At 38.4% G+C, this 20,361-nt stretch overlaps 2 protein-coding genes across 7 annotated transcripts in view; one reads left to right on the top strand and one right to left on the bottom strand.

Moving 5' to 3' along the window:
* Window positions 1-1,282: 1,282 nt before the first annotated feature.
* Window positions 1,283-8,313, top strand: EMC4 (ER membrane protein complex subunit 4). Of its 3 annotated transcripts, XM_028504246.2 has the most exons (5): window positions 1,283-1,483; window positions 1,763-1,877; window positions 5,893-6,046; window positions 6,357-6,517; window positions 7,768-8,313. In XM_028504246.2, exons 1-5 carry the CDS (start codon window positions 1,398-1,400, stop codon window positions 7,801-7,803), a joined length of 552 nt encoding a protein of 183 aa, XP_028360047.1. In that variant the 5' UTR covers window positions 1,283-1,397; the 3' UTR covers window positions 7,804-8,313. The 3 variants fall into 3 exon arrangements, with proteins under 3 accessions (XP_028360047.1, XP_028360048.1, XP_028360049.1); XM_028504247.2 differs by lacking the exon at window positions 6,357-6,517 and having other exon boundaries at window positions 1,286-1,483; XM_028504248.2 differs by lacking the exon at window positions 1,283-1,483 and having other exon boundaries at window positions 1,763-1,885; window positions 7,768-7,911.
* A 30-nt stretch (window positions 8,314-8,343) lies between these two features.
* The window catches only part of SLC12A6 (solute carrier family 12 member 6), a 99,097-nt gene continuing 87,079 nt past the window's right edge, over window positions 8,344-20,361 (bottom strand). For 3 of the 4 annotated variants that reach the window (XM_028504241.2, XM_036031324.1, XM_028504244.2), the window contains 10 exons: window positions 19,283-19,402; window positions 18,378-18,482; window positions 17,589-17,757; window positions 16,027-16,222; window positions 15,066-15,235; window positions 14,065-14,196; window positions 13,372-13,479; window positions 12,964-13,148; window positions 12,448-12,581; window positions 8,347-11,085 (listed from right to left, as the gene is read on the bottom strand). In XM_028504241.2, coding sequence (XP_028360042.1) covers window positions 10,994-11,085; window positions 12,448-12,581; window positions 12,964-13,148; window positions 13,372-13,479; window positions 14,065-14,196; window positions 15,066-15,235; window positions 16,027-16,222; window positions 17,589-17,757; window positions 18,378-18,482; window positions 19,283-19,402 — 1,411 coding nt within the window. In that variant the 3' untranslated portion in view covers window positions 8,347-10,993. Of the gene's footprint in view, window positions 11,086-12,447; window positions 12,582-12,963; window positions 13,149-13,371; window positions 13,480-14,064; window positions 14,197-15,065; window positions 15,236-16,026; window positions 16,223-17,588; window positions 17,758-18,377; window positions 18,483-19,282; window positions 19,403-20,361 lie in introns of all 4 variants that reach the window. The other variant, XM_028504242.2, reaches the window with a different exon arrangement.

Raw genomic sequence — 20,361 nt, 5'->3', positions numbered from 1 at the left:
TTTAGCATCACCCCTGGCCTCTACCCATGAGAAGCCAATAGCAGGAGATAGGTGACATATTCAAAATACCCAAATCAATAGTTATTGGTGAAAATGAAAAATGTGTCTTTTATTTTATGGAAAAGACTAAACAGACTTTTTGGCCAACACAATATTTCTAAAATCAGAAAACAAAGTGGGGGTGGTAATCTTCAGTGTCTCCATATCACCATCATCTTGAAGGGTCCAAACCCTTTAGCTGGCCAAAGAAGCTCTTTTCAACCTTAACCTCCCAGCCACTGTCACAGCATTCCTCCCCCTGCCCACCCCAGCTGTATCAAATGATGTGGAGGTCAAAGTAATACAAATTTTAAAATAATATGGTACCATTTTCAAACTGGCAATTACATTGTTTTTATAATTTTACACCTGGTATAATGTAAATTGGTGCAATTTTCCCAGCAGGCATTTTAAATGAAAATTCCCTTAAAATGTGCACACTCGGATCTAGGAATTGCAGTTCTAGTAATTTAACTTAAGGAAATCAGAAAACAGGAAAACAACTTAAACATTCAATTATGACATAGGTATACAACTGAATACAAAACCCAATCAATACGAATAATGTTGTAGATTATTTAATGACATTAAAAAAATACATCATGTGTATGTGGCAACCACACCACGTAACCTAACAACAAACTTTTAAAGTAGGTACATTATCCACATTTTACGTTTGAAGAGTTTTGAAACATAAACAATTTAACTTGCCCAAGGTAAAACAATTAAGCACTGAATCCAGGATTCAAAAGGAGGCCGCCACCCGAATCTCGAGCCCACGAACCTTTCCATGTCCACACTGCCCCCTATCTTTTGTGCAGATCTGGGATACAACTATCTATCTTGCAGGGTTACTGTGAGAAATAATAAACACAAAGCTCCTGGAACACAGTAGACATTCAACACTGAGAAGCTACTAAATAACTCAAGGCCCCACAATCTGCGGTGAAACCAGGATTTAAAGCGAGACTGAAATCTCGTAATTCTCGGAAGAGTGTAGGAACTGCAGCTTTTCTAGGCATCAACTCCTAAAGCAAAGCCAGCACGGACCGCCCCTCTGTCCGGTAGAGTGCACCTCAGAGGTCAGGGACACACAACAGGTCTCTACAGAAAGGAGGGAACGCGCCGTAGCCGCTTTAGGAAGATTTAAAACCTGTCAGATTTTCTCACCAGTCACCCTCGGCACCTCCACGCCCCCTCCACTGCACCGACCTCCAGTTTCCGGAAGTGGCGTATACACTCACGCGCCGGAAGTGGACTTGCGGACTGCGGTCGAGTTGTTGCGGACGCTGGTGGACCTGAGGCTCAGCTACGCCTTAGATTAAGGACATTACGTGTTTTGGTAGGAATCCTTTGCCATGACGGCTCAGGGCAGCCTGGTGGCCAGCCGAAGCCGACGCTTCAAGTGGGCCATTGAGCTGAGCGCGCCTGGAGGAGGCAGCAGGTGAGGAACCTTTTCCCCAGGGGCTTGGAACCTGGTAGGACCGGTGGCAGGAAGACGACCCCTGGGGAGCTAGCGGCTTCTCTGCCGTGGAGGTTTTTGTGGCCAAAGGATGTTTATTGCTATCTTCCCAATAGTCAGGGGCCTGACCAAACCACAGGAGGGCTTGCTTTAATCAGGGTAGAGGTGCAATTGAAGGTCTTCACTCCTGTGAGTAGAACAGGGAATGTAGGATATGAAGTGTGAGAGTCTGCAACCTTGGTTCTTGGTTTGGTTCTTTAGGGGCCGAAGTGACCGGGGCGGTGGCCAGGGAGACTCCCTGTACCCAGTCGGCTACTTGGATAAGCAAGTGCCTGATACCAGCGTGCAAGAGACAGACCGGATCCTGGTGGAGAAGGTACAGAGGTATAGATGTCACCGTAGTCTCTGGGGTGGTTCTGATCTACACACCCCACTCTTCTGCCCCAGACATTATGTGAATCTCTTACTACAGATGCCCCTTATCCTGAATATTTGGTATTCCAACTGCTTGAGATTAGTGTTACAGTAGTTTACATATCAGCTGCAAAAGTGCTTAATAATTGGAGAAAGAAAAGACGTTTGGAACATAAGGTATAAGAAAGTAGGTTGAAAATTATATATTGATGGCAGCGCCTTCCAGTTGAAGTCATCCTTTTCTACTCTAATTTCCTTACTCGACACAATCAGTCTGTCAGGATATTCTATTGGCTTTACATTAAAAATAGATTCAAAATCTTACTACTCATTACCATCATCTATCCTCTTGGTTTAAGCCACCACCATCCTTCACCCAAATGTCTACAACAGACTAAAAAATAAATTCTTTTGAATTATAGTTTATGTACAATAAACTACATTTATTTAAATTATGGTTTCTCAACCTCAGCACTATTGACATTTTGGGTTGAATAATTAATTGTTCATTGTGGGGGCTATACTGTGCATTGTAGGATGTTTAGCAGCATCCTTGGTCTCTATCTATTAGATGCTACGAGTGCCCCTCCCCTGTTGAAATAAAGATGTCTCCAACATTACCAAATGTCTTTAGGGAGGCAAATTCCCCTTCGTTGATTTTTAAACAGTACAATCTAATGAGGTTTAGTAATAGTACAGCATCATGAAACCACCACAATCTTGAAAAGAGAACATTTACTTCTAAAGGATTCCTTGTGTCCCTCTCTGTATTAGACTTCTAACTGATCTCAAAATACTTCCACCTTACCCCTGTAGTCTATTCCCAGCACAGCAGCCAGTATGATCCTTTGTTTTTTTGTTTTTTTTTTTTAATTCTCACCTGGGGACATGCTTATTAATTTTGGAGAGAGGGGAAAGGAGTGAGAGAGAGTGGGAGAGACACATTGATGTGAAAGAGAAACACCGATTGGTTGCCTCTTGTACACACCCTGACCAGTAGCGAACCTGCTACCTAGGCATGTGCCCTGACTGGGAATTGAACCCTTGACCCCTCAGTTTATGGGATGATGCTCCAGCCAACTGAGCCACACTGTACAGGGTGACAGTAGGGTCCTTTTAAAACATGAGTTAGATCATTTATACTCAAAACCCTTCTGTAGCTCATTTTACTTAGTGTAAAAGCCAAAGTCCTTATAAATGTTCTACATGATTATACATTGGTCAAGCCCCTTGTAACATCTTTGACGTCATCTCCTACCACCTTCCCCTTTGTTCACTGCAGTCCAGTCAGATTGACCTCCTTGCTAGTCCTTAAATATGCCAGGCAAACTCCCATCTCAGGATTTTTGTATTTTTTCTTCCCTCTTCCTGGAGTACTCTTCCTGGACTACTCTTCCCCCAGCTACCTTTATGATTTTCTCTCTCATCTCAAATGTTACCTTCAAATGAAGCCTACCCTCATGGCACACCCTATCCTGTTTTCCCACTTTATGGTTCTCCATGGCATTCATATATATGATGTAGTTTACTTATTTTACTACCTATTTTTTCATTCTTGTAAGCTTCACGAGAACATGATTTTGTCTCCCAAGTGCATAGAACAGTGCCTGCACTTCCTTTCCCCTCATCCTTACTATTATTGTTCAATACTAAATGATCTTTGTTTCATGACATTCAAGTGATTTTCACAATATGAAATGTTACCATTTTTTTCCTTGATAAGTATCATTTTTTTATCTTGGTATCAAGTTGCAACAAAATACATGATAAAAGTATTATTAAAATGGCCTGATTTTTTAAAGGTAGATTATCATAAAGTACTTCCTTTAGAATAGTTCTGTTGTGTGGACAATATGATGTTTAAAGTTCCAGACAAATGATCTTCTATGTGACCAACACATTAGAGAACTATTTATAAGTATGGCTATTTATTCTTTTCATGTGAGTAAATCCAAGTGTATAGTGGTGTATTATTTTTTTTATAACTAGATTTGCTTTGATAATATTTTGTTCAGGATTTTTGCCTTTAGGTTCATGTCTGACAGTGGTCTATAAACTTTTCTCATAATATTCTTGTCAGGTTTTGCTATTTATGAGGCCCCATATAAAGAGTTGTTGAGTTGTAGAGTGTTCATTTTTATTCTCTGAGTTTGTGTAAGATTGGCTCTATTTTTGTCCTTAAATGTTTAGAATTTGCCAAGAAAAACTATCTGGGCTTAATTACAGATTCAGTTTTTTAAACAGAAGACTATTTATATTTTCAATTTCTTATGTCATTTAGGTAAACTGTATTTTTGCTAGTAGTTGAACCATTTCCTAAAATTCATAATACAGTCACTTTAATATATCTATAAAACCTATAGAGATGTCCCGTTTTTCATTCCTGATGTTGAACATTTATCTTCCATTTTTTTTCCTTCATTGGGTTCACCACTATTGATGTTATTAATCTTAAAAAAAGAAACAAACAAAAAAACCCCCTTTGGCTTTTTTTACTTAAAGACAACTTTACTAATTATTGCTCTCATTTTTATTTCCTTCTGATTTCCTTGGGTTTAATTTGTTCTAACTTACTGAAATAGATGCTTACTTTATTTTTAGTCTTCTAATATGTATTTAAGGTTACAAAGTTCTAGATGTGTCTCACAAGTGTTAATACATATTTTGATCAGTTAAAAATACTTACATTTTCCATTATAATCTGGTTCATGAATGATTTAGAATGCATTTGTTAATTCCAAATCAGAAGGGATTTTCTGGTTAATTTTTTGTTACTTATTTCCAGTGTAATTGAATGGTAACCAAAGAACATGCTTTACATAATCTGAGTTCTTTGAGAGTTACTGACACTTCATTCATGGCTCAGCAAGTGGTCAGTTTTCCCCATGTGTGTTTGAGAAGGATGTGAATTCTTCAGCTGTTGGGTGCAATGTTTTATATATGTGAGTTGGGTTAAGTTTGTTAATAATGTCTTTCAAATCTTCTATTTCTTATTTGTCTATTCTATTAGTGATTGAGGTATGCTATCTCTTGCTGTGTAGATTTATCTATTTATTCAGTTGTACATAGGACAATGATAGATCCAGAAGTATAAGCAGGGAAGGCCTTTCTTTAGCTAGAATTGTGGGGAAATGCCATGTGAAGAACCTATAGGGGAAAATATAACAGTCAGAGTGCCTTACCTTTATTTTTTATTGCATTTTTTCCATTACCATTTATCCCCCTTATAACCCTCTTCCGCCTCCACCCACCACTGTCCCCCAAAAGTCACCACACTGTTGTTGGTGTCTATGAGTCCTTTTTTGCCCAATCCCTCTGCGTCTGCCCCAGCTGTCAGCCTGCACTCTCTGAGTCTGTTTTGCTTGTTAAATTAAATTTATTCATTAGATTCCACATATGAGTAAGATAATATGGTATTTGTCTTTCTCTGACTGGCTTATTTTGCTTAGCATAATGTTCTCCATACTGTCACAAAGGGTACAATTTTCTTCCAGTAGTATTCCATTGAGTAAATGTCTCAGTTGTATCTACTCATCTACTGATGGACACTTGGGCTGCTTCCAAATCTTGGCAATTGTAAATAATGCTGCAGTGAACATAGGGATACTTATGTTCTTTCAAGTTAGTGTTTCAGGGTTTCTTCAGATACATTCCCAGAAGTGGAATTACTGGGTCATAAGACAGTTCCATTTTTAATTTTTTGAGGTATCTCCATAGTGCTTTCCATAGTGGCTGCACCAATCTGCATTCCCACCCACAGTGCAAAAGCGTTCCCCTTTCTCCACAAGGATGACTCATCTTTAGTAGAACAACAGACTTCTTGTGGTAACATTGAGGCCAGAAGTGGTAGAATTGAGGTGTCAGCTCAGTCAGAAGCACAAATTAAGAGTTATGTTCATTTGACTATAACATTAGTGGTACAATAAATGTGGGACTGCGGGTAGTGATCAGAGGTTAAAATTGTGTCTTTGTTTTAGCGCTGCTGGGACATTGCCTTGGGTCCCCTCAAACAGATTCCCATGAACCTCTTCATCATGTACATGGCAGGCAATACCATCTCCATCTTTCCTACTATGATGGTGTGTATGATGGCTTGGCGACCCATTCAGGCACTTATGGCCATTTCAGCCAGTAAGTATTTTTGAAATAATAACCCTTCCCAAAGTTTGAAGAACTAGGAGCAAATTCTTAGGCAAAACTGATATTGGAAATCTTTGGCATGGCTCTTGGCTAGTGGCAGGGGGAGGGTGTACAGGGTGGTGATGGTAGTGGTGGTGACATGGAGGGAAAGTGGCATATCATGTTTTCTTGTCCTTTTAATTGTCCTATTTGCTATTTTACTGTGTGCCTATGCATATTATTTATATTACTTTTAATATGTGGCCTGTGTTATAATTTTTAAAAAAGTTATTTTGGTCTTGACACTTTGTTATCCTAACAGCTTTCAAGATGCTAGAGAGTTCAAGCCAGAAGTTCCTTCAGGGTTTGGTGTATCTCATTGGGAACCTCATGGGTTTGGCATTGGCTGTTTATAAGTGCCAGTCCATGGGATTGTTGCCTACACATGCATCGGATTGGTTAGCCTTCATTGAACCCCCTGAGGTAAGGCAAAAGAAGAGTTAACTTTGGGGCCAGTTATAGTGGACAATAAATAGGTGACCCATTTGATGGTGGATTAGAGATGGTATTAGAGCTCATTTTTTTTTAAAGATTTTACTTATTTTTAGAGCAAGGGAAAGGGAGGGAGGAAGTGAGGGAGAGAAACATTGATCCATTGCCTCTCATATGTACCCCAACTGGAGATCAGCCTGCAACCCAGGCATGTGCCCTGACTGGGAATCAAACTGGTGACCTTTCGCTTTGTGGGATGACACCCAACCAACAGAGTCACACCGGCCAGGGAAAGCTCATTTCTTAAGAAATAATATCCACTAGGAGTTTAGAAGTTATTTTTTTAAAAGATTGTATTTATTTATTCTTAGAGGGGAAGGGAGAGAGGGAAACATTGATACGAGAGAAAGACATCAATTGGTTGCCTCTCACACACCCTCAGCAGGGGACTTGGCCTGCAACCCAGGCATGTGTCCTGAAAGGGAATCAAATGTGACCTGTCAGTTTGCAGAACAACACCCAGCCTACTGAGCCACACCAGTCAGGACTGGAAGTTATTTTTTTAAGGATAAAATAACTTGTGATTAAAGTACTGTATTAAGTACTTGATTCAGGAAGTTATTTCTGGTGTGGACTCTGGCCCACGAAATCTGTTTGTTGTGGCTGTGAGAGACAAATTCACACGGACTACAGACGTCCTGTGGAGATAAAGGGACAGCATCGCTGCTGTCTAAGTGAGAGAGAGGGCCCTGACTCCTGCCTGGACAGGCTTTTATTGCTTCTCTGGGTACATTACATCGAGGATGGTCCTATTTATTATGCACAGGTTCACTGTAGGTGATTACCTTTTACAGATAACAAAGGAAAGGATATTGCTAATTACTTCAAAGAGAAGGATGTTACAGATCAAGGGTAAAAGTGGTTGAACTGGTTACACTCCATACTTGGGAGGTTTAGCACAGACTTTAGGAAGTTACTTTAGAGATATGCAGTAAACATTTGCTGTCTCAGTCCAGGGTGAGGGAGTTTTAGCCAAAAGCAAGACTCATAGCAGCCTAGGTACAATGCAGGCCTGATTCCCCACAGGAGAACCTATCTGTGGGTGTGGGTCCTGTGTGCCGGATCTCTCTCCCCACTGGCCTTTCTGAGTAGGGGCTTGGCTATATTTCCCACACCTAGTGGAACAGTCCCCTATAATTTCATTGTTCATTCCACTCACCTATTTTACTTTCTTGTTTTAGAGGATGGAGTTCAGTGGTGGAGGATTGCTTTTGTGAACCTGAGAACAAAGCACCTGTTACCTATGTATTTGGATCGCATATACAACCTTCTTTACGCCCAGTGGCTCCTCCTCAGCATATCAACCCTTAACATGATCGCTCATGCTGAAAAGAACCAAAAGCACTATTTCCTCCATGGTGAGGAGACACCGTAGAAAGAATGTACTATCACTACAAACACAAAGAAGCTACCACAACCCTTGACTGAAAATAATGTAGAAAACTTTATTTATGTTTCCAGTATAGAGCAAAACAACGAATAAAACCATAACTCTATGTAAACAAAAGAATGGTTGCTGCTAAATCAAGAACCACAGCAGCATCTCCTTTCAATAAATTAAATGGTCAAGAACAGTGCTTTAAAAAAATTGTACATGTTTCCCTTAAATCTATTTTCCTTAATATTTCACTTCTAATTAATAAGCTGGGACATAAAAATTCTGTTGGAGACACTTGTAGAAGATGTGAGAAATTAATGCTGGATTCTGATTATACATGATGAAATGAGAAATAAACCAGACAAAAAGAGCAGATAAATATGCTTACAGCGTAATTGCGACTTTAATATCCACAATAATGGGTTTTTAACACGTTTAGGGGGAATGAGGATTGGAGGAATTGTTGGGGCCACAGGAATCTGAGGCAATGGAAAATACAAAGTGGTCATCTTTCCCCTGCCAAGAGGAACCTGGTACCTGTCAAGCAGATGCTACAGTTCAAACTTCAGCTTTTAAGATAGCTATAGAAGGCAGAGGGCCAGCAATTGGAAAATGTATGTTATCATAACCTGCCCTGGTAAAGTCATAGCTAAGACTTAAAAGCTGGATCTTATTCAAAAGGCAGAGGAAGTTTTTTTTCTCTTCTTGAAACACAAAACCCCTTCCCCTAAGGTGCATCTTTTCGGTATTGCTTTATTTGCAGTGATTAAAAGAGACAAGACACTTTGCAGACAAACAACATGAGCAACACAAAGACATGAAATTCTCTAGACAGAGATGAGTTTAAATCTGGCCTAATAACCATCTTCCCACGTAACAGTGATTTTGTTTTAGCGGCTGAAGTAGTGGCTGTATTAGTAGCCACTAATTCTCTTATCCCTTTAAAAGATTCTTATAGAGCTTCAACCACAAAAAACTTAAAACTAACTAACTTCTGCCCATATTTTTTCTATATGCAATATATATGTGTGTGTGTGTGTATATATATTTTATATATGCCGCCTAGGCAAGAGGGTCTGTGTAAATGTAGAGGAATTCCCAGACAGGCTGACCTTTAGAGCATGGATCTTTAATATTTTGGGTCCTGGGGAACCCATCCTCAACTAGGCAATGGAGTGTTGCAATGGAAGTTGTAAACAGTGCTTCCACCCACTGCAGGAAGGAGCAGAAAAAAAGACAAGATTCTGTCTGCTTTGCAATTCTGACTGGGCCCGGAGGTTGAAGGAAAAGCAAAAGGAACAAATGGAAATGCTTAATTTCCAATTGCTTAAGCCATGTTGACAGGTTTTCTCTGTCCGTAAGGGTCAAATGAACAGTCTGCTGGGGCCTAGGTCGGCTTGTTCCGTATCCTTTTGGGTAATCAAAAGCTTCATATCCTATCGGGTAATCAAAAAGTGGCACTATTGATCAATAAAGTGAAATTCAAAAGCAGCCATAAAGACAGACAAATAGTTTCTCTAAATAACCTATCCTGTAAAAGAAATGACCTCATATATTTGAAATTACCACTTAGTCACATGGGGTAATTTCCCTATGCTTGACAGCCAGGCAGGTGTTTTGTGATCAGTAAATTAGCAAATAAAAAGCTAAGCTTGCATATGTATTTCTGTAACACACTTAAAGCTTCTAAAACAAAACTGAATAGGAGAAGACTATTGGCTTGGACAATCTTGGTTTAGAACCAAGTTTCTGCACTCAGAATAAAGAATAAAATTGAAAGGGAAATGTGCATCTCTGGGCATTTAGGTGAGTGCCTCAAGTCTTCGCTATGGCTTTAGAAATGAGTCCATAGGATTCTTAGTGAAAAAAGTTTCTTGAAATAGGCCAAGGCCAACTGTATGCCACTTTAGTGAAGCAGGTAAGCAGAGTAGCAGCATCTCAGTAACTTTGGCACTATGTATGGCTCAGGAACTTATAATTCCATTGCTGGATTTCCCCTTTAAAAGACAGACACTGTTTGGGGAAAAATTTTAGCCAGTCTTAGTGTTCGTATGATTTTTGACCTGTGCCTACTAACCCAGCGGGCATAAAAGGGAGAAGCAAAGGTGAACCTATTGGTCAATATGCATCATCATCCATATTTCTTAGATAACAGCTTATATGTTTTGCCCATGTCACATAGGTAACCAGATTATATTTCAGTAAATCTTAATAGCTATCTTTAGAATTTCCTTAGTTTGGCCATTTGAAAGAGATAATTTTTACTCCCCTGTTTAAAAACAATTTCCATGGTAACACTGCCTGTATTACAATTTTAACCACAGGGCTTTGAGAAACCAACAGCTGAAACACACAATCCAGTATGTGTACCTAAACCTGGTATTTGGGGGGAAACCTTGTTTTGGAGGAAGTAGTAGAAGCTGTAGCCATGTTTCAGTTTTGTACATCAGTAACCTAATACAAAATAAGAGTCCTGGAAACAGTGGATACACTCAAAACAATTAGCACAAAAAAGTTTTCATCTTGGCTTGCTACAGGTTATCTTCTCCAGGATGTTAGGTCTCCATATAATTGACCATGAATCCCTTAGTATTTCTCTGTTACTCTCATGGTGTTATCAAGGAACCATGACTTCCAAGACTTATCTTTGATGTTGGATTATTACTTGCTTTTTGTCTTCAGTTGAATTTCTAGTACCCTTTCTACCAATTCATTTTATTGGTTTAGCTTGTTAATTCTAACTTGCCTTCAACTGGTACCAACATGGCTTTAGGATTTGACCATTTTTCTAATGTTGAGGGAATATTTGATTCTTTTGTAAGGACAGCAGATCATATGGGAGGAAAGAGCAGAGCTATTTTTACTTTTTTGCACAAGATCTTGATGTACAGCTCGTCGAGTTCATTCAGGTGAGGTGTACAGAACACAGGCCTCTAGTTGGTGGGCATGGTAGTAAAGAGCTGGCACTTCCATGGAGGACGGAAGCCTTTTAAGAGAGATGAAGCCAAGCAGAGTCATTCAGGAGTAGATTATGAATAAATGGTGATCACTTCACTGCCACCACCTCGGACAAGAAGGACGCGCTCCAGTCCCTCAGTGAGCACTTCGAGGAACTCCATGTCTTCAGAATTAGTTAAGGAGACAAATAAGCAAAAGAGCACATTTTACACCCTGGTATACCATAATCAGAGCTGATCTGATTACAAAGCTATAACATCAACATGCTTGTTTTAATTACTGCATATTCAGAATTACAAGACTGTACTTTGTAATTCAATTTCACCCTATGAATTAATCCAGGGATCTAGCCCCTTGGCACATATAAGACTTCCAGTGGTTCTATGAGACCCTAATTCCCTAATTAGGTTTTGTAGGTACTTAATCCCTTCTAGAGTGGTTTCTGTTTTTCTTATTCAGCCATGACGGATAAAGAATTTTATGCCAGAAGCAGTACTGGGAAACACTTTCAAAGATGGGAATCTAGTCCACTTACATTTAAAGGGCTTGATAACTGATAGTTGCAGTGCATGACATACAGTAGCAACATATATTTATTTATTTATTTATTTTAATTTATTTTTGCTTAGCTTGGAATATTCATTGAGGGGAAGTCTTTGGGAAACCAAGTGGTTGTTACAATTGATCTGGTAGAAATAATAATAAAAAGACTACGGCAAATTCTAACAATTAAAAGACTTTCTAACAACAACAAAAAAAGACTTTCTCAAAAAGATCTTTAAAAAAAGATCTTCCCATATGGTAGATTTTTTTCCTAAAGTTTTTTTTAAAACAGGAAAAACCCACAAATAATGGGTTATTATGTAGCAAAATAAGCCAGGGGAAAAAAAAAAAAGGAAAAGCCACAACAGGGCAGCTTGTTAAGAATCCTAGAGAGAACCCAAGTAATTTCTAAGTGAAGCTGCTCAGGTTGAATTTCTCTGCCATCTCTTTTTTGCTTTTTTAAAAATCTCTTTTCCTTAGTGGTACTGGTGGAAATGGGCCTGTCAACACCACTGCAGTGCTGAAGTGGTCCCACAGAATTTCTGGGATCAGAGTATGAGAAAGAACCTTTATCTCTCTTTTTTTTCCTTCAGAGGAGGGTCCACTTCAACTGCTTCTCCCCTCACACCATCCAAAAGAAAGAGGCTCTGCAAATGCAGAGAGCTTAAAAAAAAAAAAAAAAAAAAGGATGTGGGTATTCCATCTCTAATGTCGGAAAGGGTTCTGTACACAGTAGAAGTAATGTTGAAAATATACCACCTAAAAAGCCTTTAGGGTTCTGAGAGAACATATTATACTCCCAACTCTGTAAAAGATTAATCTCACTGCTTTGTAAGAATCCTTGGCTAAGACTTTTAAAAGTCTTCCCTCCTCAAGAAGGAAATTTTGGCAGGGACAATGACTTTTACAGTTACCTAGTAGTCTCACCTAAAAAACAAGCTAATATTTTCCTTACTGGTAGTTCCACTCTTGGAAAGGATACAGTTTTCATCACCCTCAGGGTTTCGGGGTGGCCCTGGCATATTCAACAAAACCAGCTTTGCTTCATGGGACTTGTTAACTATAACCTCATTGAGTTTCACTGCTGTGTGCATCCGCCTCACATTGGACTGGTCCCTGGGGAGGGAAAGGGGCAGGACAGAGGGGGAAGAAAAGTGGTTAAGGCAAACAGAAAACTAGGCATGTAGTCAACAACCTTAAAAAACTTGATATACAGAGCTTTTTTGCTTTGAGTATAATAATGTAATGAACAAAATGATTTCCTTATAATATTAATATCTTGGTTTTTTTCATTCTATATTTGCTTGTTTTATACCAGGAATACAATATAGAGAAGAGTGATGGTTAGCTTGTGTATAATGTTAATTGGTAGCTGATATGCATAGGCAAACAACAGAGAGGTGGCTAAATTTGGGGTGAAATGAATATGCTAGTAAAGTCACATCTGTTGCACTATGATATTATGTTATGTCATAAGCTTATGAGTTGGAAAACTTACGGGCGCATGTTAAGCAGGTCCTGGAATCCTTCCATTGACTTGGCCTTTTGCCCCCGGGATGCCATGTACTTGTCTTTTGTCCAAGTCATGTGCACCTTCTCCTGATAAGTTTCTGTCTCTTCATCCTCATCAGAGCCAATGCTGGTCAATCGTAGCATTGAATTCCGATCTTTTACCAACTGTGCCTGCGGAAGGCCCAACACAACTCTGACTCTACACACAAATTTCTTTCATGCTTCATCTTTCAATTACTTTGTAACAATAATGTAATTGTAGTGGGATAACTGATACAGTGAGAAGGACAGAATCTGTCATCTTATAAAGAAAACACAGTATCTTTCAGTGACAGTACCCTTTCAGTGACAGACTTCATAGGGCCAGGATTAGATCAGTGCAGCAAGGTCTTACCTCTCTGTCCCGCTCTGTCTTGGAAAGTCGCATGTGCCGGAGCATCTGGGACCTTTGCTCCATCATCAGAGTGCGTTCATAGGTATAAGCTGATATGTCACTGTCGTGCTGCCACAAATAGCAAAGCGGGCAATAAGCACAAAGGAGAAAGAAGGATGAACCACACATTTTCATTTCCACTCACTAAATTAAACCAGAGAAAGTATCACAATATTGACCTAAGATTCATCCCTATTTTGTTTAGTCATTGAACTACATAAATACAATATTGTAGATTGCAGATCAAATCCAGAAGCCCTGAGAATCTTTTCCATAATCTAACCATTATATATGTGTTTTCATAAAATACAAAATGCAAATGCTAGCTTTTAAAAAAATACTGCTAGGTTATTGAAAAGTGTCTGTGATTTTAGCATGATTAATGAAAACAATAAAATTATATTAAGCAGACAAGAATCTGACAGAAATTTGAGGGCTATGTAACAAAGAAGAAAACAAAAATTAAAAAACCATCAAATGCATATCACATACACATTCCACTTATCTAGATCAATAAATTAGGATTATATTGGAACTAAGGAATTGATACATACTTGTAGCTAAAGAACTTCCCAAACCAGAAAAGGTACTAGGAAGACAGGATGGGGGAGGGTAGAGTGGGGGTTTCTTTGATCTCACACTGGGCTTTCTTACCATCTCCACCACTTCCACCTCTGCCTCAATGCGCAGGTGATACAGGAAGGTGGCCAGGTCCTTCTTCATTTGAATACTATTGTCCTCTAGTTGGGCTACTGTGAAGATCCGTATGCTGCATTTTCGCCACACCTGAGAAAGTACCACACATACATGGGAAATCTGATATAAGAAGGCAAAAGTGAGCTATTCCTTAACACACAAGGCATTTTCCCCTAAGAACATCTTGCTATTATCAGGGTATTGGTTTCTAGCTTCCTACTTGCAATGTTATCGTATTAGGTCAAGAGCTTAACTGAGGAACACATTAAATAATGTTTTACAGAGTTCTTAATTTCATAACAATAAAATACCTGGCAAAAAAGAAAAGATGGCATGTGGTACATTAAGAGGGTGCTTTATTCAGTAGCGTATTGATGACACCATGCACACAGACTGTGATTTAAAATTTCAGTTTGCCATACACACACACACACACACACACACTCCCTTAGATTTCCACAATTTGAGACCTTGGTCTTTTTAAAAATTAATTTATATATTTATTGATTTTAGAGACAGACAGACAAAGGGACAGAGGAGAGAGAAACACTGACTTGTTGTTCCACTTATCCATGCACTCACTGGGTGATTACTTTATGTGTCCTTACCCGTGACTTGAACGTACCGCCTGGGAACATCATGACGACGCTCTAACCAACTGGGCTATCTGGCCAGGGCTGATCTATTTTTTTTTTAAGAACGTGTTCACTTGTTAATGTTTTTTCCAAGGGCTCATTTAGAACTATTAATTTACATAATTTCATTTGGAGATAAGTAAATATCAACCATGAAGAAAATATTTCTCATAATGTTGAAACTAGTTATCATGGGAGAGCCAAGAATAATCCCCAACTCTTCTAATTCTAAGCCCCAACACTATGTAATGAGAGAGGAATAATTTATCTAATAAACAGGACAGCAGTTGGGAGAGGAACTTTTTAAAAAGAGGTCTGAAATACCTTGTGCTGTTTAAGTAAGAACGGTAGCAGCATGAGCATCCCCCCATCGTGCACAATCCACCACACATCAATGTTGCCCTCAGAAAACTGCTCCACGTTGCTGGGAAAGAACGAGATGTTTTTTGCCACTAGCAGGGCCAAGTGGGCAGCAGTTGTCACTCGAACTGTGCCTAGGGGGAAAAAAGAGAGAATCAGGATGAGCAGAGAAGAAGCCTTAAGAACGCCCTGCTTCCTACCATGACAGGAAAGCAAGGATAATGTTCCTTTACATTTCTTTGAGCAAGTGTCCTATTTACATAGTAGGTTGTACCTCAGCAAGTACCAAAAAAATCACTGAGGAAAAAAAGCTAAGAGAATTAGATTGAATGCCATGATGTCTATTACTAGATATATTCTGTTTACTACATTTCTAAGTGGGGTATGGGAATTTGGGAGGCTTTGAAGCTGAGGGTCAATCCTTGCAATTCTTAAGATAATTCAATATGGAAGCTCACAAATGAAAAGGTGGATTTTAGAGATAATTCCTAACAGAACACTTGACAGAGGTAAAAATTCATGAACACAATGGAAAGCTAGAGGGGGTAAGTAGAAAAAGGTTATTACTACTAGTGTTTATTTAGGTACCCTCATAAGATCATGCTTCAGCAAGGGCACAGTCTCTACTCAGGAGGCTAGGGGATGGGGTTAGGGTAACAGTATTTAACTGCATCCTCTACGTGGGCCTGTGGGATAGTATGAAAAGTGTGTTTTCTTTTTTGTTTTTTATTTTGTTGTTCAGGTACAATTTTCTGCCTTTTACCTCCATCACAGCCCACCCCCCAGCCCTTCCCACCTCCTTCTCGTTTCCACCTGCCCTTTGTTTTTGTCCATGTGTCCTTTATACTTGTTCCTGCAAACCCTTCCCCTTTTCCCCTGAAATTTCCTCCCCTCTTCCCTCTGGTCACTGAAAAGTGTTTTGTACCAATAAAAGTCTTCCAAGCCCGAGCATCTTCACTTTGGCGCCAGCCATTAGGCCACCCCATCACCACTGTGTTGTGCTTCATGCCTCCAAGGCCACATGACTGGATGAGGTGGGAAATACCCTCTTTCAGCTTGGCGGCCACCACCAGCTGGCAGAATCCTTTTACCTTCTCTACCTCCATTAGGTTCTTTATGGTCTGAAAGAGAGACATAACTTCAATACTGAATTGCTTCATCCTGGACTTTTTAACTTACTCCTCCAATTTCCTTCTTCTTTCCAAACTCTGCTCAAGACCCTGTCTCCTATAGAAAAGTCCAAAAGTTAAAGTCATCTCAATGAAATTTCATGATCCTTTGTCTTACTCACTAAGGGCTAACTATACGTACAGGTGGTTGTCTACATGTAGTTCCTCTTTTTCTCTATTTTGCTTTTTTTCCCTTAACATATCCCCAAAATTGACAATAGGGATCTTCACAAAATGAATCGTCAATATTCTTTCTTAATTGATCAGGGAGAGTGTGACCATGATCTACCTTCCTCAATCAGGCATGCCCGGACTCATATTACTAGAAATTTAATCTGATAATTCAGGTTCACTTAAGAATTTTTTCAGGAATGTTTTCTGTATTGTCTCTCCTATTTCCATATTCTTTTTGACATTTTAATGGTGATTATTGATGATATCTGTATTTGCTTTACTATTCTTTTACTTATTCAAGTCAATTTGGAGGTGGTATTTCTTTTTTTGATTTAATCTTTATCATATGTTTTTCTATTACCAGTTAGTCCCCTTGAGATGATATTTCATTTACTCTTTCTCTACCCTGTTGGTGGAAAGGTGAGGGGAATAATGATGTGGAAAATGGGTATGGTTTTCCCAAAGGATCAGATTAAGTTAGTAGTATAGCTGTGATATTATACAGAGTCTCTTAATTTCCAATCCTATGCTTTTTATTTTTACCATCATTCTGGACTAATACATTTTCAGAATTTCTAGTGCTTAAGCTTTCAAAGCATTCCAAAGTGAAATCCAGTACAAAATTTGAAATGTAATTGAAAATTTCCCTAAACAAATGGTTAGTTCTATTATTTATAAGAAGAATTAGAGTGAAAACTACTTTTTTCTTCAAGGAGAACTTTAATATTAAGTAAGCTAATCAGAAATAGCAAAGAAATCTTGCTCATGATACCATGCAGATTAGTAAACAGGAAGAAGGGTTGCTCATTGCTCCTTGTTGACACAAGATTGAGAAAAATCATCTCCATATTCCAAAGGACAGATTCATTTACATGACTCTCTCAGGGATGAGTTAATGTTTGGAGTCTTCTGGCAATAGTGCTTAGCCTCAATAACCTTACAGTTTAGTAATGCTTTAAATAAGAAGAAACGATACATTCTATATTCTGGCTCATCTTATTATTTGGGAAAATATGATTGTTCAAAAGACAGCATTCAGAAGGAAATATCCTCTGGATAGAGATTAACTTGGATATCTGAGGTCTTAATATTTAACATCACAAATCCTTAAGCTAAATTCCACTGAGTAAGCCTTGACTCTTACCTGTTCAGCAGCTAAAGCTTCACCATAGTTCTCCAGGAAGTTCCCCACAATGACAGAGCCTACAATAGTGAGTCCCTTTCCTGCTTTAAGCTGTGAAGCAAAGGTGAGGAGGCGAGGATGTTTGACGTGTAAGTCTTCATCTAGTTTCAGCAACACAAGCAACTGAGGCCTGTAAAGAAATTGGTAGGGGTGGAGTAGGAGTGAGGGGTGTGGTATGGGTGAGAAAACACTGGGTTAGGGGAACAGAATGACAATTCTATCCCTTAATTCAGGAGATCTATATAAAAACATGTAATTTGACAGAAGGGAGAGATTAGAAGAAATCACAAGAGTATAGAATTATTTTGAATCTTTCCAGTATTATCTCAAGTTGATCGGTCTTCAGGGAAGAATAAAAATGGTAGAAATCTAGATCATAAATCACATGAAGAAAAATGCATAAAGACATTGAGGATATGGGACAGTTCAAAACAGGTCCTTTACACCAATTCCTTGAGCCACAGGATTTCCTCATCCTGTATCAACGACACACACATTTCTGTGTGCAATTATATGCCAAACACCACTAAAGCTCTGTTCCATTCTCCTTCTAAAAGTCTGTTATTTATATTTTAAAAATTATTACTGAGGTAACTGATTAATAACATCATATAAATTTCAGGTATACTACATTCTAATTCGATATCTGTATACACTATTGCATGCTCACCACCAAAAGTCTAGTTTATATCCATTACCATATATTTGACCCCTTTTACCCATTTTGCACTCCCCTCACGCCTTCTTTACCTCCAGTTTTTAGTGTGTGGAGGTCCTTCCTCCAGGCGAAGCAAAGCAAACCGAGCAGCACTGAGGGACAGCCCACGGATACCATCACCCCATTCTTTCTCAGCTCTGGGAGGAAAAGGAGAAAAGAGCAGGAATGGATTTAAACCACAGCAAGTACAATTCCAAAAAATTAAGTTTATTTTTTCTGAATCTAAAAGTAACATATGCATAAGGTAGAAGATTAAAATTCATACTGAAGATCTACATAATGCTCTTTACTAACATAATAAACTCCCTGTAAGCAGATCACCACTAATGTTCCTCAACAGACTATACTGGGCCCCCGTGAAGGATAAAGGCTGGAAGGGTCACTCACTTGTCCTTCTGTGTGACTGTTCACAAGCAATCGTGTAAAACAACAATTTGAATTGGGAAATTAATATAGACCCAAAGTTTATTTTAAAATAATTGGGATATTAATAGAGACCCAAAGTTTATTTTAAAAATAATGGGAAAAATTTATTCAATGTACTCTTTTGTGTCAGTGTTACTTATTGTTGATTTTTGTAAATTGTAGAATTTTAGCTGTTACAAAGTTATTCAGGACTAACTTCTTTTTAATTTCAGAGCAATCCCTTGACTAAAGAGCTATTTATATTTGTGTTATAATTTGTGTAATACTCATTATTATTTGAATATGACTTTTTAATTACTTTTTTAAATCAATCCACTCATACTTTCTTAACAGGTTCCTCTTGTGACTAAAAGCTGTGCCTATGGGATGGTTTAGAGAATCATCTGGGGTACAAAATTTAGTTATAAATAAAGTTACCTGGATCCTAATACAATTTTCTTTGGATTGGCTCTAACCAACTAGCCAGTTTTGATATTTTTAACAGTGATCAAGGTCAAATCCACAAACTCACCCTTGGTACTCAATGTACTTGTAGATCATACCAGCTATTACCATAGCTACGATGGCATAATACCAGGAAGAAATGAACATCAAAGCCAGACAGATACTCATTCCCATGAAAGAAAGGGCCCTAGAAAAATGAAAACAAAAACACAACAAAGACGTGTTCTTCTAAGTAGCTAAAAAAGAAGCCTGTATTAGAGGGGCTTTTTAAACTGTGGTGAGACCACTGCAGATAGAACTTGAGTAAAATGCAATAAACAATGAATTAGACACTACATTTACTAAAGTTCTTCTGTTCAATGACCTTCTTAGCTTTGTAATTGATTTTAAAGAATAAATATGAGAGTGCTAATCTGGAGATTAGAATTTAATGAAAATATAGTATTTTTGGAGAACAAGTACATACAGGATATATTAAAGAACTTTTAAGTATGAGAGAAAAGAAATCGGAAAGAGATGGCATGGTAGCTAAAAACATGATGGCTGCTTCAGGACGGAGGAAACCTGAACATGCTAGCAGCATTTCACTGACCATGTTAGTGTGTAGTACGCACTGTGCTAAGCACTTTAGAGTATCTCAAAAACAACCCTATGAGAAAGGTAATACTATTAGTTCCATTTACAAATAGTAAAAAGAAATGTTTTGGTTATATGCTTTGTTGAAGGTTACAAAATTAGGAAATAGAGCTAACATTTCAATGTAGGTCACTAGACTCCACAGCTCATAGTTTTAACTACTAAATGAAATTTTCATAAGGAAGAGAGTGAAACTGATGAAAATACAAGAGCACAGATAGAAAGCAGTGAAGTCCAGTGCTTAGCTAAGAGAGAAATTGAAAAAGAGAATGCAAAGGGAAAGTTGTTTTAACCTAAAGAATGAAGCAGGATGAAAATATTTACTTCAAAGTTTTGGTGTTTATTCACAAGTGAGTGTTATCAATTACTATAAAGCATATGAAAAATATGGTAGTATTGGGAATTCAGGTGAGCATTGAAAGTTGAAATAGCTGGCCAAGAAAAAAATTCTATCAAGATTCCAGAATCTCCTAGTTTTCTAAGTTCAATGGTGGGCTTTTTCTGAATTTG

This window comes from Phyllostomus discolor, chromosome 1 (assembly GCF_004126475.2).
Source record: "Phyllostomus discolor isolate MPI-MPIP mPhyDis1 chromosome 1, mPhyDis1.pri.v3, whole genome shotgun sequence".
In the NCBI taxonomy this organism is placed as follows: domain Eukaryota; kingdom Metazoa; phylum Chordata; class Mammalia; order Chiroptera; family Phyllostomidae; genus Phyllostomus; species Phyllostomus discolor.
The sequence above is the reverse complement of the archived record's forward strand: the minus strand, read 5'-3'. Positions and strand labels throughout refer to the sequence as shown.

Coding starts and splice junctions, on each gene's coding strand:
- EMC4 (XM_028504246.2), top strand. CDS start 1,398: ATGACGGCTCAGGGCAGCCTGGTGGCCAGCCGAAGCCGACGCTTCAAG. Junction 6,047..6,356: donor ACTTATGGCCATTTCAGCCA/GTAAGTATTTTT, acceptor TTATCCTAACAG/CTTTCAAGATGCTAGAGAGT. Junction 6,518..7,767: donor CCTTCATTGAACCCCCTGAG/GTAAGGCAAAAG, acceptor TTCTTGTTTTAG/AGGATGGAGTTCAGTGGTGG.